Source organism: Anolis carolinensis, chromosome 1 (assembly GCF_035594765.1).
Source record: "Anolis carolinensis isolate JA03-04 chromosome 1, rAnoCar3.1.pri, whole genome shotgun sequence".
NCBI classification, from domain to species: Eukaryota; Metazoa; Chordata; class Lepidosauria; order Squamata; family Dactyloidae; genus Anolis; species Anolis carolinensis.
The window spans coordinates 60400521-60428003 of NC_085841.1; the positions used below are offsets into that span (position 1 = coordinate 60400521).

General features: G+C 38.6%; 1 protein-coding gene across 6 annotated transcripts in view; it reads left to right on the forward strand.

Annotated features, from left to right (window-relative positions):
• The window catches only part of lyst (lysosomal trafficking regulator), a 128164-nt gene that overhangs the window by 8822 nt on the left and 91859 nt on the right, over positions 1 to 27483 (forward strand). For 5 of the 6 annotated variants that reach the window (XM_062975305.1, XM_062975314.1, XM_062975317.1 and 2 more), the window contains exons 2-11: positions 8424 to 8483; positions 12085 to 12283; positions 13189 to 13279; positions 15187 to 17281; positions 18086 to 19037; positions 21353 to 21514; positions 22001 to 22157; positions 23895 to 24121; positions 26118 to 26184; positions 26802 to 26911. In XM_062975305.1, the coding sequence (XP_062831375.1) occupies positions 12092 to 12283; positions 13189 to 13279; positions 15187 to 17281; positions 18086 to 19037; positions 21353 to 21514; positions 22001 to 22157; positions 23895 to 24121; positions 26118 to 26184; positions 26802 to 26911 (4053 nt within the window). In that variant the 5' untranslated portion in view covers positions 8424 to 8483; positions 12085 to 12091. The remainder of the gene's footprint in view (positions 1 to 8423; positions 8484 to 12084; positions 12284 to 13188; positions 13280 to 15186; positions 17282 to 18085; positions 19038 to 21352; positions 21515 to 22000; positions 22158 to 23894; positions 24122 to 26117; positions 26185 to 26801; positions 26912 to 27483) is intronic. The other variant, XM_062975308.1, reaches the window with a different exon arrangement.

The following is a 27483-nucleotide window of genomic DNA, read 5'->3' on the forward strand; positions in this document are numbered from 1 at the left end:
AAAAATTAAATGGGCCATGAGACCTAAAATAAGGCCCACAAGACATGCGGGGGAAAATTGCAACTGCACATGCGCCAGGGGTGCCGCCATTGGAGGGGGGAGAGAGGAGAGGAAGAGAAGGGAGGAGTATGTTGCCCAGGGAGCAAGAGAGAGAAGGAGAGTTATTATTATTATCTCCCATTGCCACACACCAGTTGTAATGGGAAAGTAGCCCTTTGTAAGACCTTGTTTATTCTCCCAAAGTAATCATTATTAATACTATTAATGTTTTAAAAATGTTATTGGTATCAAAACATTAAAATATTCATATATAATAATAAAAAATATAAAATAATATTAATGTTATTATTATTATTAGCTTCCATTGCCAAACACAAGAGTTGTAATGGGAAAGCAGCCCCTTATAAGACCCTGTTGTTGTTGTTGTTGTTGTTGTTGTTAAAGCTTGGGTCTCGCTCTCCTTTTTTGTATTTTTTCAAGCTCAGCTCCCTCCCTTTCTTTTCTTTTTTTTTTTAACATGAGTGTTAACAAAATCCACTGATAATAACACAGCCCAACCAAAAAAAATTTTTTTTCTTGATGTCTTTGTTTTTAGGCCTGTTCCTTGTGTTGTTTGGGGTGCTGATTCAGAAAATTGCATTGGATAGACCACATCAGCTCTAGATTATTAAATACGGTTTTCTGTGAGTGAGCAGATCGCAACTACTGGATGACATATATTTTGTATCAGAAATTAGAGCTGATGTGGTCTATGCAATGCAGTTTTCTGAATCAGCACCCCAAATAACCAAACCAAATCTGAAGTTGACCAAAACCTGATTCGTAACTCTTTTGGTACTAATGTTGAAGAGCGGTCCCTGGTCAAAGTGGTCCCTGGTAAAAAAAAAAAAAGTTGGGAACCACTTAACTAGAGCATATATCCATTTTACATCCTGTTGTTGCCTCCTACAGAATTCTGGGGTTTGTAGTTTAGTGAGGCCCAGGACCCCTCTGGCTGAGCAGTTTAAAGGTCCTTTCCTAAACTACAAACTCTAGAATCCTGCAAGAGGCAGCCACAGGATTTAAAGTAGATAGGTGCTCTAGTGTGATAAGGTACTTTAGGCTTAACTGGAAAGACATCTTGGCATCTTAGCAGACTATAGGGCATAATGCCACAAATCAAATCACATTTCTGCTTTATTGAACTTCTGGCAACCACCTGTTCTCTAGACCCTTGCCCATCCTGGTTCATAAAATTGGCCGGGGGGGGGGGGGTAGCAGGGTGGGTGAAGGTGCTGGTGAATGCCTCCTTGACTCAAGGCATAATGCCAAGTATTTTCAAGGAGGCAGTAGTACAACCTCTTTTGAAGAAACTGGCACTGGATCCTGTCCAATTTAACAAATATAGGCCAGTGTCAAACCTCCCCCTTATGGGCAAGGTGTTGGCCCCACAGCTCCAAAGGTTCTTGGAAGATACAGATTTTCTGGATCCATCTCAGTCTGGTTTCAGGCCTGGCTACTGGACAGAGACGGCACTGGTCGCCTTGGTGGATGATCTAAGAGAGCTAGACAGGGGGAGTATGTCCCTGCTAGTTCTCTTGGACCTCTCAGTGGTTTTTGATACCATCAGCCATGGTATCTTTCTGGGCCATCTCTCTGGGATGGGACTTGGGGGCACTGTTCTACAGTGGCTCCGGTTCTTCCTGGAGGGTCGGACCCAGAAAGTGGAGCTGGGGGACTCCTGTTCGACGTCCTGGCCATTGGCCTGTGGGATCCCTCAGGATTCTGACTCCCATCTTAAGTACTGCTGGTGGGAGCGAGAGAGAGGGCCTTCTCCGTGGCTGCCCCCCACCTCTGGAACTACCTCCCTAAAGAAATAAGGCTGGCCCTCTCCCTCCTCTCCTTCAGAAAACAACTAAAGGCCTACTTCTGCTCATTAGCATATGGAGAGGAGGAGGATTAATTAGTGAGAGACCACTTCCGGATCCTGATTGACAACTATGCTGTATCTGGGCTCTGTTAGTCTATGTCAGCCCAATTTACCACCATAGGCTACATAACTCAACCCACACAACTGTGTTGAACTTCAGTTGGCTTTTGTAAATTACTGTGAACATTTATTTAGATTTTATGTCACTATATAATTCTTGTTTGATTCTGCCTGACTGTATTGGTTTAATTTATCAATGTTATGTTCAATTCACTGATATTAGGTTTAATTTGATGTTAGGTTTTTAACGCTGTTTTCATATGTGGGGTCTTGTTGGGATTTTATGCCAATATCTGTCTGTTTTATGAAAGCATTTAATGTATGCCGTTGTTTGTTGGAATCCCCCCTAAGTCCCTTTGGGAAGATAGGGCTGGACAGAAATAAAGTTTTATTGTTATTATTAATGCCTGATATAGAGTTCTGGAGAACTTAAATTTTATGCAGTGTTTTATGAACATTTAATTGGTCTTCCTAAAAAGATTGCAGTGTTCCCTTTTGTATGTGTATGAAACAAATAAGTAACAATTGCCATCCAAAGTGTTTGAGCTGTATCTTTTTCTGAGAAGGTGCTGTAAGAATTATTTGAATAAGCTTTCCAGTGGGTCTGCCAGTATCATGTGCTAATGTGCTTTTTCTTGCAATATATATACAGTATTTCCCTTGAAAGAATCAATCAGCTGTTTTGATCCCCATCAGAGCCAGGTTCTGTATGTAGCCTCATTTCAAAATAAAAATATGACAAGTAGAGCCATAGAAGAATTTCTTCTTGGTTAGCAAACAAAATACAAATGTGTAGAGCTTCCTTTAAAGAAAAGCAGAAGTACAGAGAATATAATGTTTATGCAAGCATATTGTTTCTTGGCAGATGGAGCAAATGACTACGCAGTCCTATGCTAAAAGCAACTCACTGTAGCTGTTGGTTCCTCTAATAGCTATCCCAGTACTTGCAGTATGATAGCAGCTCTGGGTCTCATTATAACAAGCCTTACATGATGTGCTGTTCTCACCCACTGTGCTGGTTACTTGAAGTATGGTTAAGTAAATGCAAAGAGGTTCTGCATTAGTTGTGGTGTGTGGGGAATTGCTATTATATGAGTTTGAATAGAAATTCATACTTTTCTTATAATGGGAATAGAAAATGTTTCTCACTTTTTAAAAACTATATTAGAAACGCACCCCATTTGAGAAACAGACATGGTTAGAACTAGAGAAGGGTGCATGGAATTCATCTGAAAAGTAAATAGTTAACCCACTGAACGCCATCTGTGTTGTTTTCCTTATAACTCAGGAAGGGCATTTATTTAAACACAAAACCAGACCAAGCCCTAGACTGCCCTTGTACCAGGATCTCATAATTCTGCTTGGATTCTATTAAGGCTATCTACTTCATCATTAGATGTTGAGTCAGCTGCTGTTTATCCTCATTTGCCCTTTATTACTCATCTGAGGCCTGTGGCAAAGAAATGGGTATATTCTAGGGACATACATCAACCAGTATGGATTCTTTGCTTGATACATGTGGTACCCAGTTTGTTTTTCTAACTGATTTATGAGCTATCAGGAGATAGGCCAAGCAAGCTCTCATGACTACCTAGGTTTTTTTTCATTACAAAGCAGCCTTCATGTTGCAAACCACATGGAGTATAACTATAAAGACACAGATTAAGAGGGCTGCTTGTTCAGCTCTAATAGTTGTGCATAAATTCATGTTACATTTCTTGTGAACATAACACATGGCAATCAAGCACTGATCTGATAGTTGTGTTAGAGGAGAAACAGAAAGGTCATTCCTGTCCCTCTTCTAAAAGTATACACAAGAAAACAATCTGCAGTTCCTCTTATTTGTTAATCAAGTGGCAGAGCCTCTGAGTCAAAATTCTGCTATGAATCAGGAAGGGGGTGCATTTCTGTGAATTTTTATCCCAACATATCTGATGCAGGGAATAAGATTTCACTTGCCCCATAGTCTTTTGCTTTTCACATGTTGTGCCGAATGGTTCTGAACTCCTGAAGTACAAAGAATTGCCACAGCCTAAATTTCACTAGTTTAAGAATGAGAGTATCTTAATGAAATTTAAATCCATTGTTTTGATAATTCCTTTTTTATTTATAGACAAATATTGGCAGAGTGGTACTTGATTTTCTCATGTATGTGAGAGATGATGTCAATATGTGCATGCTTGTATCATTTCCCTTTACAAACAAGTGATCTGTTGGAGCTACAAGTGAATTGAATATTCCTTCACTGAGCTCATGAAAATGAAAAAAAAATATGTAGATTATAAATCTGTGTGTCTTTGGGAATGATGCACTCATGAATAGTTTATGACTAGAAAATGGAGCTTTTGGGAAATAGTGGCTTTGTTATGACCTTTTCCTATAATGTTGCAGTTATGCATGGCAGTCTGGAGACATATGAATGAGATAAATTTCAAGACACTTTAATATGTACTAGCTGTGCCCAGCCACGCGTTGCTGTGGCATTGTCTGGTGTTGTTGGTGAGAAATTGTTGAGGTAGTGGTGGTATTGCATGTCTGTTGTATGGTTGTCTTTATGTTTAGTATGCACACTGAAGTGGATTATATGGCAGTGTGGACTCAAGATAATCCAGTTCAAAGCAGATAATATAAGATTCTAAATGGGTTATATAGATGTGGAAGGGCCTTGAGTCTACATTGCCATATAATCCAGTTAAAATCATAATCTGTGGAAGAGGCCTAAGTGAGGCCTAACTGTGCCTGTCCCCTGGGCTGAGTAGGTTGCTAGGAGACCAAGTGGGCGGAGCTTAGCCTTCTAACTGGCAGCAATTGGAAAATTCCTCTCCCTGTAATTAGAACTTTATTTTTCTTTTCTTTTTGTTGTATCAACCTAGAGCCGTGAATGATGGGTTGTGTTGTCAAATTTCGAGGTTGGGGGGCCTGTAGTTTTGTTGTTTTGTCCGCTGCCCTGATGCCATTACTCTTTTATATATATAGATAAGCAAAAATCCTTCTGAATGTTCCTTGCCTTTAGAAAACCCTATGAAATTAATGGGGTTGTCTTAAGTCAGCAGATGACTTGAAGCCACATACACACAAATGTTATGCTTTGAGTAGCTGTTATTTCTGTAGGCCCTTCTAGACTGATGTAAAGAAGCATAGTGTCTTGGCACATAGCTCTTTAGATTTTGTTGGAATTTCTGGTTGCTGTTGCCTCTGTAGCCAATATATTCCATCATTTCACTGGATCTTTTGTCGCAATTTCATGATCTGCATTACAGATCTCCTAGCATTTAAAAAAACGGAGGTGTCATTTGCTGGTATGATCCTATAGTTTGAGGTTCCCCTGTTGTTGTTTTTTGCATTTTGCTGCTGTAGTGCATAATTGAAATGAGAGTAAAAATGTTGCAGCTACTGAAGGGAATTGCCACAAAATAGTTTGGGACAACAGAAAGGTCAATGTGTTGTCGAAGTCTTTCATGGCCGTGATCACAGGATGGTTGTGCGTTTTCCGGGCTGTATGGCCATGTTCCAGAAGTATTCTCTCCTCACAACCTCAGAGAATGCCTGTCATAGATGTGGGCGAAACATCAGGAGAGAATACTTCTGGAACATGGCCATACAGCCCGGAAAACACACAACAACCCAACAGAAAGGTCATTTCAATATTTTAAAACTCCTGAGAACTAAAAGATTAGATACTGCAGCATCTCAATTTATTTGTCATTTCTGGAAGAAACATGTTTTATTTTAATACATTATGGACCTCTCAGCAGCCTTCGATACCGTCGATCACGGTATCCTTCTGGGGCGCCGTGCCGGAATGGGGCTCGGGGGTACTGTTCTGCAGTGGCTCCGGTCCTTTCTGGAGGGTCGTTCCCAGATGGTGTCACTGGGGGACACACCTGCTCGGCCCCACAACCATTGACTTGTACTGTCCCCCATGTTGTTGAACATATACATGAAGCCGCTGGGAGAGATCATCCGGAGTTTTGGGGTGTGGTGTCATCTGTACACAGATAATGTCTAGCTCTGTCACTCCTTCCCACCTGTCACTAAGGAGGCAGTTCAGTTCCTGAACCGGTGTCTGGCCGCTGTGTCGGACTGGATGAAACTGAATCCAGACAAGACAGAGGTCCTCCTGGTCAGTTGTAGGACGGAACAGGGTATAGGGTTACAGCCTGTGTTGGACGGGGTCGTACTCCCCCTGAAGACACAGGTTTGCAGTCTGGGTGTTCTCCTGGATTCATCGCTGAGCCTGGAACCCCAGGTCTCAGCGGTGGCCAGGGGAGCATTTGCACAACTAAGACTTGTGTGCCAGCTGCGCCCGTACCTTGGGAAGTCTGACTTGGCTACGGTGGTCCACGTTCTGGTTACATCCCGTTTGGACTACTGCAATGCTCTCTATGGCCTTTGAAGACCGCCCGGAAGCTCCAACTAGTACAACGGGCGGCAGCCAGATTAATAACTGGGGCGGCATACAGGGAGCGCACCCCCCCCCCCCCCCGCTAAGCCAGCTCCACTGGCTGCCGATATGCTACCAACCCAATTCAAAGTGCTGGTCTTGACCTATAAAGCCCTAAACTGTTCTGGCCCAATCTACTTGTCCGAACGTATCTCCTTCTATGAGCCAGGAAGAGCCCTAAGGTCATCTGGCGAGGCCCTGCTCTTGGTCCCGCCTGCCTCACAAGCACGGCTGGCGGGAACGAGGGACAGGGTCTTCTCGGTCACTGCTCCTCGGTTGTGGAACACCCTCCCCAGAGATATAAGACAAGCCCCAACCCTTTCGAGTTTTAGAAAAGCCTTAAAAACATGGCTTTGTGCCCAAGCTTTCGATGAATAATTGATAAAAACGACCTGGACTGATTTATGGCTAAAGCACGAGGATATTGGATGAATGGATTTTAATTGTATGTTTTTATATTTTTATACTGTATTGTCTGTAATGGATTTTATTTACTGTTATGCTTATTTATGTGTCGGCATTGAATTGTTGCCAGTTGTGTACGCCTCCCTGAGTTCCTTCAGGTGAGAAGGGCGGGATATAAATGTTGGAAATAAATAAATAAATAAAAAATACTTCAGTTGCAATAAACTGAGTTCAGAATGCACTTGCACTCAATTAACTGTGTGAAGAAAATGAAGAGATGGAATTTTGCTCTGCCCAGTAGGCTCCGTCCAAAACAAACTGTTTAGCTTGTGTGTTATTCCTCGTTAATATCTTTTGAAACAAACCGACGATGATCAGCCACATATGTGCCAGTCTTTATTTATGAGATGTTGGAGATAGGCATGCACATAATTTTGTTTTAAATTTTACACCATCCTGAGATTCTGTGATACAAGATTAGATATAAATATCTTAATAACTAAAACCCCTAGCCACCACAGTAATTATGGTCAGTGTTTAGGATTGCTGAAAGTTACTCTCAATTAACATGTAGATCTGCATGAGTTTTATCCATAATTCTACAAGATAGCAGTTAATTGACTTTTTGTGTTTTAGCAAGAATTAGTAATATCTTTAAAAGGCCTAATATGAACATTATATCTGATATGTCTGCAATGTTATATTATGTTGAAGTCAACATAGAAACTGTAAACTTGTACTTGGCCTTCCCAAACATGGTCGTAAGTAAGCCTGGCTTGTATGGGGAGAGACATGCCAGAGTTTCTAGTTTGCATTCACAGTTAAAACAAAAGATATGGAAGACTGGTTTGCTTGGGTGGGCCAAATGGGAGTGATCACACACCATTCACTAATATACTACTGTAGTTCATTAATGATAATTCCAATATGGCCTATAAGAGAAATCACAGTAGATAACTCCATATGTTGGCATGACTAAAATATATTTTCCCTCACTTCATCTTTGTTTTAGATTTTCCTCTTTCACAACCTATTTTTCTTTAATAAAAATATTTCAGGGTTTGGAAGATCCCTTCTACACTGCCATATAATCCAGGTAATCAAAGCAGATATTCCACGATATATTTTGAACTAGAAAATCTGGATTTTCTATGGCAGTGTAGAAGGGGCCTAAGTAATAATTTAGGCAAAAATCTGAAACTTCAATAAAGGTCTGAGATAAAATTACTTTACATTGTATTTTCTCATGGACTTTCTATCAAGTAGCTTGGTGTGTTGTCAATATCATTTAAAAAAATTATTATCCTCTTCATGCACAGGACCATATGAGATGAAAGACAGGAGCAGTAGAGCAAGCCCCCTTCTACACTGCCATATAATCCAGATAATCAAAGTAGATAATCCATATTATTTGCTTTGAACTGGACTATATGAGTCTACACTGCCATATAACCCGGTTCAAAGCAAATTTTATATGGTAGTGTAGAAGGGGCCCAAAACACATATATGCTTTAGAATAACTTTTAAAATAGGATTTAAGGACATATATTTGTTACTACTCACTGTGCACTTTATTTGACTTCTGAATTTGTCTTATTTTCTCAGGGACATATTAAGAACAATCTATTTATAATACTATCAATGAGAGAAGACCTGTAACCTCTGGTGAGTTTCAGATATGGTGTACATGTCAGGTAAAATTGTATAGCAAGCACAATAATCTTGTCAGTGTAAGACCTCGTTGCTGAAAGTTTAAAAAAGGATTGAAAACTATTAATATACAAATATTTATATTGTATTTCCCAACAATATTTTAAATTATATTGTGAAATATTAGAATCAATCGCAAAATGTAGCATAATGATTTATAATTTCTTCCCCTAAACATTTTAATGTTATGGGTTTTCTCATGTATGAAAGAAGATGTCCTAACAAGGGAAACAGTGAAGCCTATGGGCAGAATCTAACATTGTGTGAATAGATTTCTGCTTGTACAGTGGGCAATTCTCCCATTGATCACACAATAGAACAGGAACATTCTCTTCCCTGATTTGTGATTATATAAGCGTATCTGTTAGAAGGGAAAATGAATTCCAACCCAAATCTTGCACCAATATGTAGTGTAGTGTTGGTAATTAGGCTTGAGGATAATTTCGTTTTTAAATCGTATTTAGTTAAAAATCGTAAAATTAGTGCATACGAAGCAATATTCGAAACATGTAGGAAAGGTGGGTGGGAATTTAGAAATTGAAATGCTCACCAATAATTTTTGTTAATATTCTAACATTTGGATGTCTCCCAAGGTCAGTTTAATTTTCAATATAACCATTAAGCAACTTTGGTAAAGCCAAGAAAATATAAAGTGCTTAAAAACCAATTATTTTACTTTGGAGTTTTGCCCCGTTGTCGCCATAAGGAAGGTGCTGTAGGCAGGACTAAACTTAATGAAGATTGAGGAAACAGCCATTTTAAATGTAGTTTTGGAAAGCGAGGTCCCCAATGACAGAGAATGTAAAAGGCCCTGCTGTAAACTACATCTCCCATAATGCAATGCTGCACAGGACCCAAATAATAGCTGGCTGCAGCAATCCTCATTTAGAGTCTAATAATAATACAATTATTGAATCTGCAAAGAAGACTAAAGCAAGCAAGCATTAAGCAACTTTGGCAAAGCCAAGAGAACATAAAGTACTTGGAACATCGCCATAAGGAAGGTACTGTGGGGGGAAGCCAGCCAGCCAGCCATTTAGAATAAGTCTCATCTCTATATATAAAAATGTAATGTGTGTTTTACTACAACAAAACCACTGAACCAAATCACACCAAATTTGGCCACAAAAGACATAGTCATCCAAAATATATTTTTCAATAAAAAAGCCTAGAAAAATAGTCCAAATTACAGAGGATGAGGAAGAGCCTTTCTCCCCCTAACTGCCAGTTAGAAATGTAGGCTCTGCTGCCTTTAGCCCCCCCCCCCGACTGCCTTTAGGCCCCACCCCCTTCGTATCCTAGCAACTACCTCAGCCAAAAGGTATCGCACCTCAGAATAGTTTCACCTTGCTATATACACCAAACTGCACACAGGTTGAAGTCTTTTCAGTTTATTAGAAAATAGAAGATAAAAAGTTATTTAAACGCAAAAGTAAAGTTCCAGAAGATCGTTGCAAAATAAACCCATAGAGAATAATTCCAGAAACACAAGGAATAAACAAAGTCCCAATAGAGCATGACAAAGTCTCAAGAACTTGAACACATAGGCTTCAAGATAATCCAGGAAAACGAGAGCTTGCTTCTTGGTAGAACGAAAGTTGCTTTGACAAAGGTTTGTCTCCAAACACATTACTTTAATACCCTTTGCAAGACATGAAATCATTTCTTTGGCCTCTGACCTCCTCCTTGTTTGCTAGTCTCACACTCCTCCGAACCCTGAATTCCAAACGGTCAGCTCGATCCAAAGCGCCTGCTTCATCAAGGTCAGCCTGCTTGTTAGAGTCAGCCAGCTTGCTATCAGACTGAGAACTATCCTCCTTTTCCAAGTCAATTTGCACCTGGCTAGTTTCAGTATCATCAACATTATCCCCTGCTGTGGGAAAAACTCCCTGTTCCTCATCTTCTACAACAGGAACATCTTGAACCTGATTTTGAATCTGAATCCCATAATCCCCATCAGAGTCAATCTGAGGTTCCAGCTAAGTCACAACAAAAGGGAGCCCAGGGCACAGGCAGAGTGCACTTAGGCCTGATCCACACTGCCTATAAAATACAGATTATCAGTATATGGCCTCATATAATCCAGTTCTAAGCAGATAATATAAGATTATAAATATAATATGCAATAATTACTGTGGTATAATAATACAGAACAATATAATCTCTAAAACCAGGACAGTAAATAAAGAGCAATACTCTGAAAGCAGGGAAATTGGGAATTCTAGAAAGGAAACAATCAGGGCCAGCTAACACCTCCCAACAAAGGATTCCCCCAGGCAGGAAGCAGCCAGGCTTTGAAGCTGCAAGGCCATTAAATGCTAATCAAGGTTGCTAATTGCAACATTCATACCTGCCACACTGAGACTATTCATTGCTATTCAACCTGACCAACCAAGGATTCCGCAAGGTAGAAAGCGGCCAGGATTGCAAGCAGCAAGGCTATTCAGTTATATTCAACCTGTCCAACCAAGATTTCCCCTAGGTAGAAAACCCCCAGGCTTTGAAGCCACGAGGCTACTCCGTCCCATTCAACCTGGCCTAGCAAGGATGCCCTATGTAGAAAGCAGCCAGGCATGCAAACTGCAAAACTATTCAGTGCAATTCAAGCTGGCCAAATAATGATTCCCCTACAAAGAAAGTAGCCAGACTTTAATTGAACCCTCTTTGATTGAGGGTGCTACTCCAGCTACTCCAGAAAACAGCCAGGCTTTGAGGCTGCAAGGCTATTCACTGCTATTCCACCTGACCAAAAAATGATTCCCATAAGCCACAGCAACGCGTAGCTGGGCACAGCTAGTAATAAATAAAATTATTGAATCTGCAAAGAGGACTTAAGTAAGTCATAGTATACATGTGTACTAAGTTGAAGTTATGTGGTTGTGTGTCATAAAGACAGATGAACATTCAAGAGGATTGCTGTTGTCACTTTTTGGAGGATAAATTGTTTTGATCTAAACTTTTAAAAATCCCCCAAAATCTGTAGTGCATGGCTATTTCTGAAACTTCTGGGGATTGATGCTTTGGTTATCTTGTGCATTGTATATAAAATTGAAGTTGATAGCTCTTGTAGTTTTTTTTAATGTTGTTTATAAACACTTTGAAAATTTGCCAAAAATCCGTGGATAAGCAAAAGGTTATGAAACTTAATGGGCAAAGAATGGTAAATGTGTTCTATCATAGTAGCACGTTTTACCCCAATAGCTTTAAAAATGAGAGGGATAGGAGCCCCTGAAGTTTACCCACTGGTAATAATTTGCATTTATGTGCATGTGTAATTACTGTAGAAAAATAGTAACACATTTTTGTTAGCCTTGTTATAGTAAAAAGGGTTTTTTTACCAAGTATACTTTAGAAACACTTTAGAAACGAAGCTCCAGATCCCCCCAGTTTTGTAAGTACTTTTGAACGATTTTTTATTGATCGCCCATGCCTATTGTAATATATATCAAAACTTTCAGTCAAGTTTCTTCAGTTTTCTTCATGTCACATTCAGGTTGAAAACTAAACGGTTTGAAATTGACTAACTTTCATTTTTTCTCAATTTTTATTCCACTAGCTCAAACATGAGCAATGCTAGTAACTCACTGGCACGTGAATTTTTGTCAGATGTCAGCCATCTTTGCAATGCAGTGGACCAAAGGGTGGAAGCCAGGGAGGAGGAAGAGGAGAAAACACACATAGCAGCACTTGGGCAATACCTTGTCAAAGGACGTGGATTCATTTTGCTTACTAAACTCAATTCCATTATTGATCAGGTAATTTATTCTTCATACATTTCAGCTCATTTTCTGTCTATAATTTGGTTTGAATTTCATCCATTTGTATGAAATTACATAATGATCTTAGAAGGAATTTTGGATTCAAACTGCTTTGAGTGCTGTGGAAAGTTGTGTGTCTTCAGTTGTATTTATGGTTCCATTCAGTGATTTGAGAAGTAGAAGAGAAGGTTCTTTCACCAGATTACCAGCTTCAGATAGGACAGATAGAGAGAAAAGAAGTCTAAGTCGGGATGCTCCCTTTATTCTTCTTTCATATATTTTTCTATTGGGTGTTTCCAAGTGGTTCAAATTTTGCAAGTCAAGTCTTTTTTCTGAGACTTGTTATACCAATGTGATAAGAAAGGAGCCAAAATTGCCACCTGCAACCAGGTCCTGTAGTGTTCATTACATTCCTATTGATTAGGATCATTCTGCCTTTATTAATTCTATTTACTTTTCAAGAGATCTTGTACATAAAACCTGTGAAGCAGGAGCATTTACTTAGATAATTTCTGTTACAAAATATTATGAACAGAATAGAATAAAGAATAAATTATAAACTGAAAAGAATTCACTTTTGGGAAATTTTACTAACATTTGGATAAACTAGCATAAAGAAGAATAGACGGATATAGAACACAATATTGAAGAAAATAGGAAGTATTTTAAAAATTAGAAAGATGTTTTTACAAACTGGTTCACTTTACAATATGAGAGCACAGGGGTGAAAAAAATGCTTATTTCTGTGCCCTGCATAGAAATATGTAGAGGAGTGTTGGACAGGAATTTGTATGAAAGCTGAAATGCTTTAGCTCAACTTTGTTTTTTGATCTTTGGTTGACAACAGTACTTAAATTACCACAAAAATATGATTTATAAGAAAGTCTTGATTTCCTAATTAGGAGCTGACCTGTCGAGAAGATCTCCTTACTCTTCTCTTGTCCCTTCTGCCACTCGTTTGGAAAATACCTGTAGAAGAAGAAAAGGCAATAGGTAGGTACTCTTCATATACTTTGTTAATATTTGTTCATTTGTCCTATATCATGGGATCACAGATGTCATCAGTAAAAATGGACAAAGAACAAGATAGTGGGATAAACTGATTTAAGTGTTATGTCCAGATTATCAAGACACAACAACAGAAACTGATCCTGCCCCACTACAAAACTGTTACAACTGTGACATCACATTTTGAGGGAATGAATTTTATTTTCAATGTCAGCAGCAAAATTTGTCACAATAACTTACTAAGGCTACTGCTCCTGTCTTTTTGGGACAGATTCCTCAGCACGCATGTAATCTTGCTGTGCAGCATGTTGAAGTAGTATGATCCTTGCAAACTTTGTGCATCGCTATAGGAGCAAGGAAAAGTACTTGGTAATAATCTGTTGCATTCCTTCCAGTTTCCATGCCAGCTGCACTCAAAGCTATTGTTTAGTTCTTTTTACTTTTTTTTGTAAACCAAGAATAATTATGGGTCCCATAATCTAGCGTGAACATTTGGAAACAACTATATCAATGACCCTTTCCATTGTAAGACCATGGTCCTGACTAAAAGGCCAGGCAAAAAATTCCCTAGAATTTTCAGGAATTCTTCAGATACTCAGATATCTGGGAAATATCATCTTAAGGGGATTCCATACTCAACCAACTTTTAGTAGGAAATTATCAGACCAGGATGACAGGATTGTTGACTCCCCCTGCCAAAGCCAATATATCATATATACTTTGGAATTTAACCATACTTTCACTGAGGGTGTTGCCATTGCATACAACTTTACCTCTAATTCGGGGTCTTTGTCTTCATACATTCTCCTAAATAAAATGAATGTATTTTGTTTAAGAAGACCCTTTGGAATTAAAATATATACTTTAATGCATTACTTCCTTCAGTTATTTTACATTTTTCAAAGATACCGTATATGTTAGATAAAGCTATGTGAGTCTGATGCTTACTCTGAACCACACATTACTGTACATTACTTTCATCATGGCTGTTGTTATTGTTATATATTTACTAGCTTAGGTACCTGTCGATGCCTATGTTAGAAGTTTTGAAGAATAAGCATTAGAAATATTCATAGTTGGATTTGGATTTTATGAATGGACCCAATAAAAATTTTGTAAGATGTGGGTAAACTAAAACTCCCATTATCATCATCTGTCATTGCCCTCAAACCCCTCCAGTATTTTAAGTTCGTCATGGTAGGTATGTGTGCCAAGTTTTGTCTAGATCAACTATTGGTAGGATTCACAGGGCTTTCTGGATGAGGATGGAGAGCAACTCCTATCATGTTCTGTCATTGACCTCCCCCCCCCAACCCTGGCAGTATTTGAATTTGGGCATGGTGAGTATGCGTGCCAAGTTTGGTCCAGGCACACTGTTGCTAGAGTTCACAGGTCTCTCTGGAGGAGGGTGGGGGTCAACTCACATCATTCTGTGTCATTTCTCCTTCCACCAACCCTGCCAATATTTGGTAATGATGGTTATATGTGCCAGGTTTGATCCAGATCCATTGTTGGTAGAGTTCACAGAGCTCTTTGGATGAGGGTGGAGTGCAACTCCCATCATGCTCCCAGAATAGCTGACCATTGGACAAGCTGGCTACATCTTCTGGAAGTTAGAGTCCTAAATACCAATTTGTGTCTTGCTTTGATTTCTGTAATTGAGACACAGAGTGGCTCACAACAATTTTAAAAATGCAATTCAAAGTATCTAGCATCTAAATATTAAAATAGGATTAAATATAAAAATTAGTTAAAATACCTTTTAACATTCAAAATACTTAAAATGTTTAAAATGCATATACTGTATTAGCAATTTTTGAATTTTATTTGAGCTGACTGTAAGGTTTCTAATTCAATTAAATGATTTAATTGCAATTTTTGTCTTCCAACAGATTTTAATCTGCCCTTCTCTGTTGATATATGCTTGACCAAAGAGACAACTCCTGGTTCTCTCAAATCTACTCAGGAAAAAGAAAACATAGAAGAAAATGCTCATCTGTCTGCTCAATCACTGGGAAAATGGAATTCTGCTTCCTGGAAAAATCGACGTCAGCGCAAAACCACCCATCGCTATTCTGTGAGGGAGGCAAGGAAATCCCAGATGTCCACTTCTGATTCAGATGGCAATTCAGATGAGAAGTCTTCTGTAATGATGAAGCCTAGGAGGTCACAAATCCTGCAGCCTTTTTTAACAAATTCACCTAAGGAACAGTATGTAGCAGGTAGATGTCACTTTCTAGAAGCTGAAGATGCCCAGAGTTGCAATATACATGTGGACAATACTGATGAGTCCAAACCAATCATTCCAGTTCCAGAAATCAGTTCTCAGGTGTCTGATGAGCAAGCTGCAGCATCTGCCAGCTGCCTAGACAATTCTCCCTTTGATTTATGTCTTGTCTTACTGTCATTGCTGGAAAAAGTGTGTAAGTTTGATATTGCTTTGAACCATAAATCTGCATTGGCAGCAAACGTTGTGTCCACGTTAACAGAATTGTTGTCAAAACTTGGAGAGTGTTACAGTCCAAGTAGTGCTGCTGAAAATGAGGTTGTTTCCTCAAGTTGGACAGAAGAACCAGTTGCTCTGGTTCAGCGGATGCTCTTTAGGACAGTGTTGCATCTTATGGCAGTGGATGTTATCAGTGCCGACTCAATGCCAGTCAATTTGAGAAAAAATATTACTGATTTACTTAAAGCCGCATTAGTAACCAAATATTTACTGGACAAAACACACAATCCTTTTACTTCACAACAACAGGAAACATTGCAGAAGGATATTCAAGATGACTTTGTTTTCTCAAAGTATCACCACAAGGCCCTCCTTTTGCCTGAGTTTATAGAAGGAGTTCTGCAAATCCTGATCTGTTGCCTTCAAAGTGCAGCATCCAATCCAATTTATTTTAGTCAAGCTATGGATCTAGTTCATGAATTCATACAACATCAGGGATTTAAATTGTTTGAAGCTACTGTACTCCAAATGGAATGTCTAGTTGCAAGAGATACTAAGATAAATGCGGAGGCGCCAGAATATCTCAAAGCACTCATTAATAGCATTATGAAAATAATTAGCACTGTAAAGAAAGTGAAGTCAGAACAACTTCATCAGTCTGTCTGTACGAGAAAACGACACAGGCGATGTGAGTACTCTAACTTTATGCATCACCACAGAGACCTCTCAGGATTACCAGTTTCTACTTTTAAAAATCAAGTCTCTAAGAGCCCATTTGAGGAAACAGCTGATGGGGAAGTTCAGTATCCTGACCGGTGTTGCTGCATTGCTGTCTGTGCTCACCAATGTTTGCGACTCTTGGAGCAGCTTTCTCTTGGCAGCACATGTTTCCAGATTTTATCCGGCATCCATAATGTGGGCATATGTTGTTGTATGGACCCCAGATCTGTAATTAATCCCTTGCTTCACTCTTTCAAATCCCAAGGGTTAAAAAATTTTCAGCCACATATATTAAGCATCCTTAATAAGTTTATATTGGACCAATTGGGAGGAGCGCAGGTTTCTCAGACACTGACTCAGGCCTCCTGCAACATTTGTACTATTGATGGGGACCAGCTTGCTGAACTGGATGAGGTTCTTCATGGCAATGCTACTGAAGTTGTTTCAGTTCCAAGCTCTTCAGCTCCTTACAGATTTCAAGGAATTTTGCCTAGCAGAGGATCTGAAGATATGTTGCAGAAGTGGGATGGCTTGGAGGCATATCAGAATGTTGTCTTCCAAGAAGAAGACAAGCTGCGTTCTATGCAGTTAGCTAGTCATGTGTGTAATTTGATCCAAAAAGGCAATGAGGTTATTCAGTGGAAACTGTACAACTATATATTCAGCCCAGTCCTCCAGAGAGGTGTTGAGCTAGCTCATCTTGCTCAACAACAAGATGCTGTTACAACTTTTGATCAGACAGGTAGCTTCCCCAAAAAATGTTTGCCTCAAGAAGTGCTTGAAATCTATTTGCAGACGCTGCCAGCACTCTTTAAATCCAGGTATGTTGACTTTAGCTTTAATTTCAAAATATTAAATTAAATAATGTGACATATTACTGATTTAGTTAAAGGTCTGGCTGTTGCACTATGACACTGGGAGACTTGAGTTCAAATCCGTGCTTCACAATGGAAATGTATTGGGCGAATTTGGGCAGATCATACTTTCTCAGCCTCAGAGGAGGAAAGGGGAAACCCCTTCAGAACAAAATTCTGTCAAGAAAACCTTAGACTTGCTGTAAGTCAGACTTGACACACAATAACAACAATATTCTAAGAAACGAAAGAGACAGAAGACTATTCTAAACATTTCAACATTTCAAGAAAAAGCTTTTCCGGTGTTTTTATTTAGAAAGTCAAATTTAATTCAAATATGTATTGGTATCTTGTTCACTGGATTGTATTTCTTAAGCCATTTGATGCAAGAGACCTCGGGCATTTACTTCAAGCATGCCAAGGGTTAATACCATGTTTTTTAAATAATTGGTTGCATTTATCCCTTTTTTTCCCTGGAAACACCCCAGAGATCAGTAGCTGATGGCTACTGATAAATTGGGTTACTGTTAAATCACTATGCAAAGGGATCTTGTAATGTAGTACCTTTGAGTCTAATTTAGAAAAAGAGATATATAGTGTAAACTTTAGTTGACTTAAGTCTACGCCTTAAATTTTAAAATGTGTTTCATTACACCAAATTTTCTTACGTTTTGTGGTTTAAGTATCTTAAAGGAAACAACAAAATGGTACAGTTTTATTTTTGTCCTTGTTTCATTGCCTTGATAATTTAATATTTGCCTTCCTCCACAGAATAATACGAGAATTATTCTTAAGCTGCAATGGAGTAAATCAAATGACTGAATTAAATTATTTGGACTGTGCAAGAAGTTATTCTTTGAAGGTATTTGAAACATTAATATTTTGCCTTGGAGACCAGCAGACAGAGCAGTTGATGCCAGACCTAGATGGCTTAGATCATGAGCAAAGGAGATCTGCGTTAGACCTTGATATTTTTGTTCATCAGCAGCAAGAAACTTCAGATACACCTCAAAGTCTAAGCAAATTTTATGCTGGACTCAAAGAGGACTGTCCCAAGAAGAAGAAATCAGCAAGTCAAGATGTTCACATCAACATGATAAACATATTTCTCTGTGTTGCTTTTTTATGCATCAGTAAAGAAGCAGATGCTGATCGAGATTCAGCTAATGATTCTGAAGATACTTCAGGTTATGACAGTACAGCTAGTGAACCCTTGAGTCACAGGCTGCCTTGTCTGTCGCCAGAAAATCTGTCTTTACCTTCCTTGGAACACATTCACAGGGCAGCAGACATTTGGTCAATGTGTCACTGGCTCTATTTATGCAGCTCGATTTTCCAGAGACAGTTCCACAGGCTTGGTGGCTTTGAAGTGTGTCATCGCTTAATAGCCATGATCATTCAGAAACTTGCAATAAATGAAATAAAGGAACAACGTGAACAGAGTGGCTCATCACGGTTGATCCTCAGTAATGAGAGAGCTTCTACAGACCATGATAGCCTTGATGAAAATCTTGACAGCATAGAGCACCATGAATGGCTTTCCTGTGAGCAACCAGTTACAGAACAAACATCATCTGAAGGCTCAACAGAATCAAAAATAGCTATAATTCAAGATAGTGAGTGGTGGCTACACGGGATAAGACTTTTGGAAGCTCTATTAGCAATTTGTTTACACAGTACAAATAATTTCCAACAGAAGGCAGAAACAGAATGTCTTCTCCAGGTAATGTGTGATTAACAGATGAATGTACAGTGTCAGTTTAAAGTTGTTTTATAGGTGGGAACCAATATGTCTCTTTTAGATTTTAAAATGACATTTCCCTTCTTTTATAGCAAACTGAACTTACAAAGAAATTTTAATGAAATTACAAAGATATAGCTAACAGCACTTGCATATTTGCGTTTTAAGGATTGTGTAATGACAATGTCATGAAGAAAACTGTTTCAGCAATTAAAAAACACATAAAAACAGTATTTGGAATGCATTTTTATAGAGAGGTCTAGGCACAGTGCTTGGCTTAAAAGAATATAACAAAAATAGCCAATTAATAAACTAGTTAACATGTCATGGCATCTTGGTATTCTCTTTTATAGAGTTATTTTTCCAAGCAAAGATTTGGACAGTACAACTGGCCTTCCACTTTTGCATGGATTAGGTGCATAGGACCCTGCAAAAGTAAAAAAAACCAAAAACACCATCTATAGTCTTCCCTGCAAACTATTTAGCACACTAAAAATATATCTGCACTGCTGTTGTGGCTGAGCATGGCCACAAGTGTGGCCCCTTACTCATTCACTCAAGTATATATCAACACAGAAGGGCATATTAAAATTGGTTGGAATGCACACACCCCTTGTTTCCCCCCACTCCCTGTCCCATCCCCTTCATCCTTGGCGGAGGCCAGGGGAGTTTTTGCACAATTAAAACTTGTGCGCCAGCTGCGCCCATACTTTGAGAAGCCAGACTTGGCCACAGTTGTCCATGCTCTTGTTATATCTCAAATAGACTACTGCAACACTCTACATGGGGTTGCTTTGAAGACTGTTCAGAAGCTCCAAGAAGTCCAACGGGCAGCAGCCAGATTTCTCACCAGAGTGGCGTACATGGAACATAAAACCCTCTAGCTGTGTCAGGCAGCTCTCGGTTCCACCCCCTTCGCAGGTGCAGTTGGTGAAAACAAGAGACAGTGCCTTCTCAGTGGTGGGCCCTTGGTTGTGGAACTCCCTTCCCAGCGACACTAAGTCAGCTTCCTCCCTCCTGTCCTTCTGAAAGAAAGTTAAAACTAGGCTATGGAACCAAGCATTTGGAGAATAGTTACAGTGCAATATGAAGCTACAAGTTTAATGTAATATGATTGGATCAGCTTTGAATTATGATTTCGGGACCATGTGCTATAATAATAATAATATAATCATAATTATTATTTATTTATATACCGCCCTATCTCCCAGATGGGACTCAGGGCGGTTTCCAATCATAAAAACAACACAAACATTACATAGCAACATAATAACACATTATTAAGCAAAGTAAAATAATATAATTATAGCAACTTACATGACCTGATCAAGGGGACAGGATATGTGCTTTGTGTTTAACTGTTTATTTTAAATGTATTTATATGTTATTGTTTTGATTTTAATCCACTCTGTATTTTGTATTTTGTTCGTTTTTATGTTTTAATGCGGCATTGAATTATTGCCAATTTGGAAGCTGCTCTGAGTCCACTTTGGGGTTGAGATAGAGCGGGGTAAAAATACAGTAAATAGATAAATAAATGTGAAGGAGTGAATCCATGAGAGAACATACACATGTGGCTTTCTTCCTCCCCTGTCCCAACCTCTTCCTCCCCCGCGCCCAACACTCACACAAATGAATGCATTCCCAAGGGAACATATTCATAGCCATGCCCAGCTACCTTGCCAATTTGATTTTTTCCCAGCGACCGAAGATTTGACTGCTGAGTAAATTTGACATAACTGAACAAAACTCAAGATGGACAAGTCTCAGTTAAATATTATGTAGAACAGTAGAAGAAATGGCAGCAAATAATCTGGGAAAAATTAAATCTGTAAAGTATGCACCCAGAAATGTGGAGGGAAGATTGTATACTAAGTGCAGGAATGGGAAATACAATTTTAGAACTATTAATATTACCTACAACATATTACTCTAAACAGTTTTGAGAGCATAACAATTACATTTCTTGCAGATTAATATAACTGGTAATTATTCCATCTAATGCGCTGAGCTAATGTCGTGGTGTGGGGAATAGATAATGAGTAATGCTTAAAGGGATACTTTTCAAAATAATTCCAAGATCTGTAAGTAAAAAAGAAATGAAGAGGATTATCTAAAGATAATCAAGGTAATCTGTCTAATGAAAATAATGCATAACCATTGACAAATATACTTCTTCTGGATTCTGCCAAATATAGGAGGATTAGGAATTCAAACAGAGAAGAAAATATATTTGCTTTTAATAGCATTTTTACTATCAAAACAGACCTGTGGGTATTTTTTATATTTTCACACAGAATGTTTGTGCTGAAGATATATTATCTGAAATGAGAGTTCAACTTACAAAATCTAAAATTATGTTAAGTGGCTTGGTGAAGCCTCTATTTGATTCTTTGCTTCGGGTTGCACTTGGAACCAATTTTGCTGACCCAGATCATTTTGAAGAAAAGAAAGAAAAGGTATAACTTTAAAATGAATGTTTTTATTGCTTGTCTTCTTATCTGAAACATGGAGAGTCATTATGCTTGTATGAAAATTTCCTAGAAATAAAAGATTCATCCTTAGTTACAAGCTGAAGAATTGTGGACCAAAGTAAATTTAAACAAACACCTATCATTTTGTTGTGCATCTTTAATGAATAAGGTGAATGCAAATTTCTTGATACTACTTACTGTAAGTTCAGAATTTTTCTCATTTTGCCCAGCCTGCTTTTGTTCTGCATAGGAGTAAAGCAGTAATAGAATAAGATGGTAAAAAAATCAATCTATTAACATTAAATTACATACATTAGGAGAATAAAATATCTGGTTCGATGAGCTGGAATGGGGGTATCAGGTCCGTACTACTTAATATTTAGCATTGTCAAAACTGTATGAAGTCCAGAGTTTGCTGTAGATGGTAACCTAGGTTGATCATCTTAATATTCCGAAATATATATGCCATAGATACATCAATCTGAAAAGGAACTTGCACCTCAGCCTGGTGATATATCAGAAGAAGCAGAAGAGTCACAGTGCTGCAGCTTTAATTTTTTTGCTGAAGAAGAAGGTTATGATGCAGATAGTGAAAGTAATTCTGATGAAAGTGAAAGCCAGGATGAAGGCAAGTTGCAATTTTTCATTTTATGTCATTGCAAAGCCCATTCTATGGTAGTGGTAATAGCTCTATTAGTTGTTTTTATAACAATAGGAGTATTCTTACTGTTTTTTATGGCCGAACTGGGTGCTCATACTTGAGACAACGTATCTTTATTACTTTAGTATTGATGCACATGTGCAATTGTATTTTATAAATGGGTAGTATTGCCAATATGTAAGAAGGATCTGTTATAGGATTTGAAATAATAGTCCGCCATCTTGTTTTAGAAGGGTTGGGATGTGGGACCATTGGGAAAGTGAAGAAAATCCATAAATATAACTAGCTTTCCACCACCAAACCATATTTAACACACCTCTATGATCGTTGGATTAATTGCTGCCAGCTCCACTACTGCCTTGTGCCATTTTAATAGGGACTTTGGTACACCAGTGTCCTCCTTCAGTTAAGTCAGTGGCAAAGCCTTGCATTGCTGAGAGCTGGGAATACTCACATTCAGGGATAGGATGTTGGAGTAGGAAGAGGGAGGGTGAGTAGGTCTTGGGTCTCTGACGTAGATGGAGGGAGTGAGAGAAAGAGAGAGCCAGGCCAGGAAGGATGGCAGTGGTGGGAAAACAGCAAGGGCTACCAAAAGGGGCTGTGGTAACTCCTTTTAGAGTGAAGGCCTTGGCCAGGGCTTAAGAGGGACTTACAAGTTTTACCTCATGTTAAGTGCACATCCACCGAGGCTGATGCCATAAGAGCACCTTCCTGCTTCCTCTGTCTGCCTCAAAGACCCATGTACCACCTGCCTCCATCTCCCACTCCCCTCTCTCATCCTCTTCTTACTGTTCCAAATGAGTGAACAAAAAAAAACAAACATGTACTGTATTTGGCTAGACTTAGCGCCCCCCCCCCCCAACAGTTTTCCTCTCACTTACCAAAATTTTTACCACTGACTAAGCCTGACTTAACTGAACATATTCAAGATATTAGTGAAATCCCTATTAAATAGTGGAGGGCAGCATGATAATCAAATCCACAAAGATTAAACCCGTGAAGGCCAACTGTAGACTTTGCTAATGGAAGTAGAAGACTGGGGCTTTTTTCAGCAGATTTGAATATTAATTTTGTTAGGATTTTCATGATGAGTCTTCAAATCTGTGATAAAGAGCTTTTCATCCCTAAGCAGCCTCTGCTCATTCCTGCTGGCAAAAAGCATTGGGGAGCACACTCCACCTTTATTTAAAAATAGGAGAAGGACACAAACCCAGAGGTCAACCATCATAGCTAGAGTCCCTTTCGGAACAGTAGTTTATAATAAAACAGTTGTCTCTAGTACCGATCCACCCTGAAAATTTGAAAACTGTTTTGATTTTTAGCTTATTTTGGGGCAAAAACTATAAGTGTCACCTGCCAAAGGGGAAAAAAATTGACATTTGTGCTCTCTGTCTAGGCTCATCTTCTCATAAGATGATTGTCTGCTTCAAAGTAGAATAATAGAGTAATAGAATAATGGATTTGGAAGAGACCTCATGGGCCATTTAGTCCAACTCCCTGCCATGCAGGAAAGCACAAAGTATCCCTAATAATTGGTCATCCAGCTTCTGTTTAAAAGTTTCCAAAGAAGAAGCTTTCACCACACTCTGAGGCAGAGAGTTCCACTGTTGAAGTAATGAGCTATGATGTTCAAATAAATTGGAAGATAGAACAAATAGTTGAATTACTGATTTTTTAAAGATCATCATGTGTATTCTCTTCCAGGGAAACATATTAAGGGAGAGAAAAGATGCTTTGGATTTTCCAGTTTTCCCAGTGACCTAGCTGAACATCTAATTCAAGGAGAATTGATATACCCAGAAATCTGCATGTTGGAATTACATTTGCTTTCTATTGGTAACCCAAGCCTAGATGTCCTTACTCATGTCTTCCAGAGCTTCTTGAAAGTAATTAGGCTGAAGGAGAAAAATGCAACAGTACTAATGCAACAGGTTAGTGAGTTATAGTGTTTACCTTGGTATGTGATATAGTTATAAATTGAGCAGCATTTCAAAATGTTCTGCAGTAGTGCCCCACATTCACTCCTTTGAGCCATATAGCAAGCATGGGTGGAAGAGATACTGCTAGAGTTAGGAAGAATGGAAAGACTATAGGAGCACTTGATGAACATGTCAGCCAGAAAAATGTTTATCCCTACCCTCCCATATAACTGCTTTCTTTTGTTTTTATGACAACCATCAGTCTCCGTTTTGTCCTCACCAGTCACTATTTTTAAATTATGAATTAATTGTTTGTTTGCCCATGGGGGTCCAAGAACATTGTGCAGCATAAAATTACACCCAAGACTTCCCTTACATGATTATTAGCCTACATGATTGTTAAAAAATCAAACGGGCAAAGATTACTGTGCTTAAATGACTTAGAAACAGAGCATCTGTAGTGAATAAAGCTATAACCAACAAGCAGGGAAGCTCTATGGCTGCTTAACAGGAAATGCAGAAATAATGCATGATTTTAGGAAGCAGATGCACAGTTTTTAAGGCCTGGTAAAAGGCTTCTAAGTGTTCTTTATTATAAAGGACACCTGTCATTTGAGGCCCAGGAAGCTTGTGCATTATAGGCTGGCATATGCCCCTTTTTATAAGGGCTAGCCTATATTTGAGACTTGGAAAGATTCCCCCTTTTATATTGATGGAAAGAGATTCCAAAAATCAATTATTTGTCTGCGGGCCCTTTATGAAGATGGAAATGTTAGCATCATTGGATCTGTGAATATTGACAGAATGTAATACTTTATAGAAAAATACATAATTAGGCTTACTGAAATCAATACAGATTGAGTCCCCCTTTTCTAGAAATCCAAAACACTTGAAAACCAGAAACTTTTTCCTGCCAGTGTTGTCACTTCCACCTTTTGAGGAAAGGGAGCTAGTTACACATCAAGTGAGTTTTTCTTAAGGAGCTCTACCACTGTCATTTATTTAATAGTTGCAAGTTAAGCAGATAAGGTTTTGTGTCATCTCCTTCACCAAGTCCCTGTAACAAGCATCAGGTTAAGGAAATGTATCTGTTTGCATCTGACTCAGGGAATGTGGGGAAATTCCAGCTGTCCAGCCAATCTGTGCCCTGCTTGCCCTTTATTCCTTGTTTCCAGGATATCCACCTATGTATTATTCTTGTCTGGACAGAAGGTAAGCACAGTATTGATTGGCTGGGCAGCTAGAGATTTTCAACATTCCCTGAATCTGCTGCAGCCAGGCACGTTTGGACTTTCTCTTCCCTTGACATCTACTTTTTCCAGTGTTTTGGTGTACGCCAAGCTGCAGGACCCTTTCCCCTGTCAAATTTCTTGCAGTGGTGAAGTGAGAGCTCTTTGAAAAAAAATCTATAGGGGCTGGATGTATAACTAGCCTCCTTTCCTCACATCTCTCATTGTCTTATGTATATGTAGATACAAATATTCAAAAAAAAAAAGGGGGGGGGGATATCCAAAACACTTTTTGATCCCAAGCATTTCAAATAAGGAAGGCTCAATCTGTACTTTCATTGGGTATTCAGGTAGAACATGAAATAATTAATAACTCAACCCTGAGTTTTGACTGTCCCTTACTACTATTTGGAAAACCTGGCAATACTACTTGGGGCAAAAAACCAAATTGTGCTTATTCAACATTAATGCATTGTTTGAGCAGATTTCAATATGTTGATCATGTCTGTAGTAACAGAAATCAATTTTAATTTATGGGAAAGATGAAACGAGTCTGGGCTGAAATGAAAAGTATCTTGAATTATATAAAATTAAAGAGGAAAAAGGGCTACTAGGAAAACATCAGGCAAAGGCAGCATTAAAGCGATGTTGGGATCTGTGCCATAGCCAGTCACTCTACTGTAATACATTTTGTAGCCATGCATTTCCATCTCTTTGTTTATATTTTCTTAATTCAATTTAGTTATTTTGGTGTAATATCTGCATTGGATTTGTTTTAGGGTGCTGTAAAAAGTCTCTTGGGGGGATTTCTTCACATATTGACAGAGACAGATTCTAGTTTTCATGGTGAGTAGTAAATAAATAATAAACAAAAGCAGTCTCTTTTTTTCAACATTTGACATCAAAGTCTTAGTAAATATGTTTAAGGTTTACATCTTAGAATGATTGTTTTCTAACTTATATGCTAATACATTTCTAGTGCATCTATTTAAGATTTAAGTGTGCTTTATTTTTTATTTTAAATTTAGTGGAGGAAGATGTTGGGAAGGGGAAGTTTGTGCAGACTTTTAACAAGATTCTAAGTATAATGTAAAATGTTAAGTATGGGGTTTGCCAAATCCGTTTATTCTTTGTTACACCAATTTTTTTGGTAAGTAGATTACAGCACTACAAGCAGATTATAGTTCTAACTCAAAGTTTATGCAAAAAACCCTTCTCCTCTCAATCTATGTATGCATATGGATGAAGATATTTTACTCCTTGATCCAAATTCAGTGAACCTTTGCCCTGCATTTTAGGACAGTTATCCACAGTGTGTGGCTTGTTGTTAGGTGGTAACTGGGGTTTAGAAGCTTTCTTTCTTGGATTATAGCTGTATTTGCTTTGTAGCCTATTTTAGCATTTTAGTAAAGTAGAGAGTAATGTGTGCTCATTTAAAAACAAACTATGATGCTGCTTTTCAGTATGTCAAAAGGTACTCGTGGACCTGTTGGTGTCTCTTATGAGTTCAAGTACATGTGCAGAAGAGCTAACCCTTCTACTAAGGATCTTTTTAGAAAAAACACCCTCTACGGTAAGGACTTCATAATATTTCGAGCAGAGCTTTCCGAATCCTATGTATGCTGGCTGCAGTATACACTAGTATACACACTAGTATGTTGGCTGCAGTGTGTAAGTGTGGCATACACATGTAACAAAAAACCTGAGGCTATGTGAAATAAGCAATAGATCATATATTTTTAATTTAGAAAAGAAAGGTTGTTATGAGATATGTTGTGTTCCCATACATTTCACTATTACAATTTAAGTATGCATCCGTATCTCTTATAATGAATTGCTTTAACTTCCCGTTTCCTAGTAAACCTGATTTACTGTGTTCAAGATGGTGCCTGTCTAAAAATGTGCCACCAATGAGAAATTTTTGAAAAGCTCTCATCTAGAGGGTTCTCTATTCCTAGTCTACTCCATGGAATTATTTTTAGTTCTTCTATATTTTGATTTATTGTACAATATTTCCTTGAATATTTGGGAACTAGAGAGGGAGGAATGCTGTTATAGAACAAGCTAAAGAGACCGATTCCGAAAAGACTGTCTACATACGCATGAAGGTTGTATGTTTTCTTGTGCCTCTCCAGCATTTTGAGG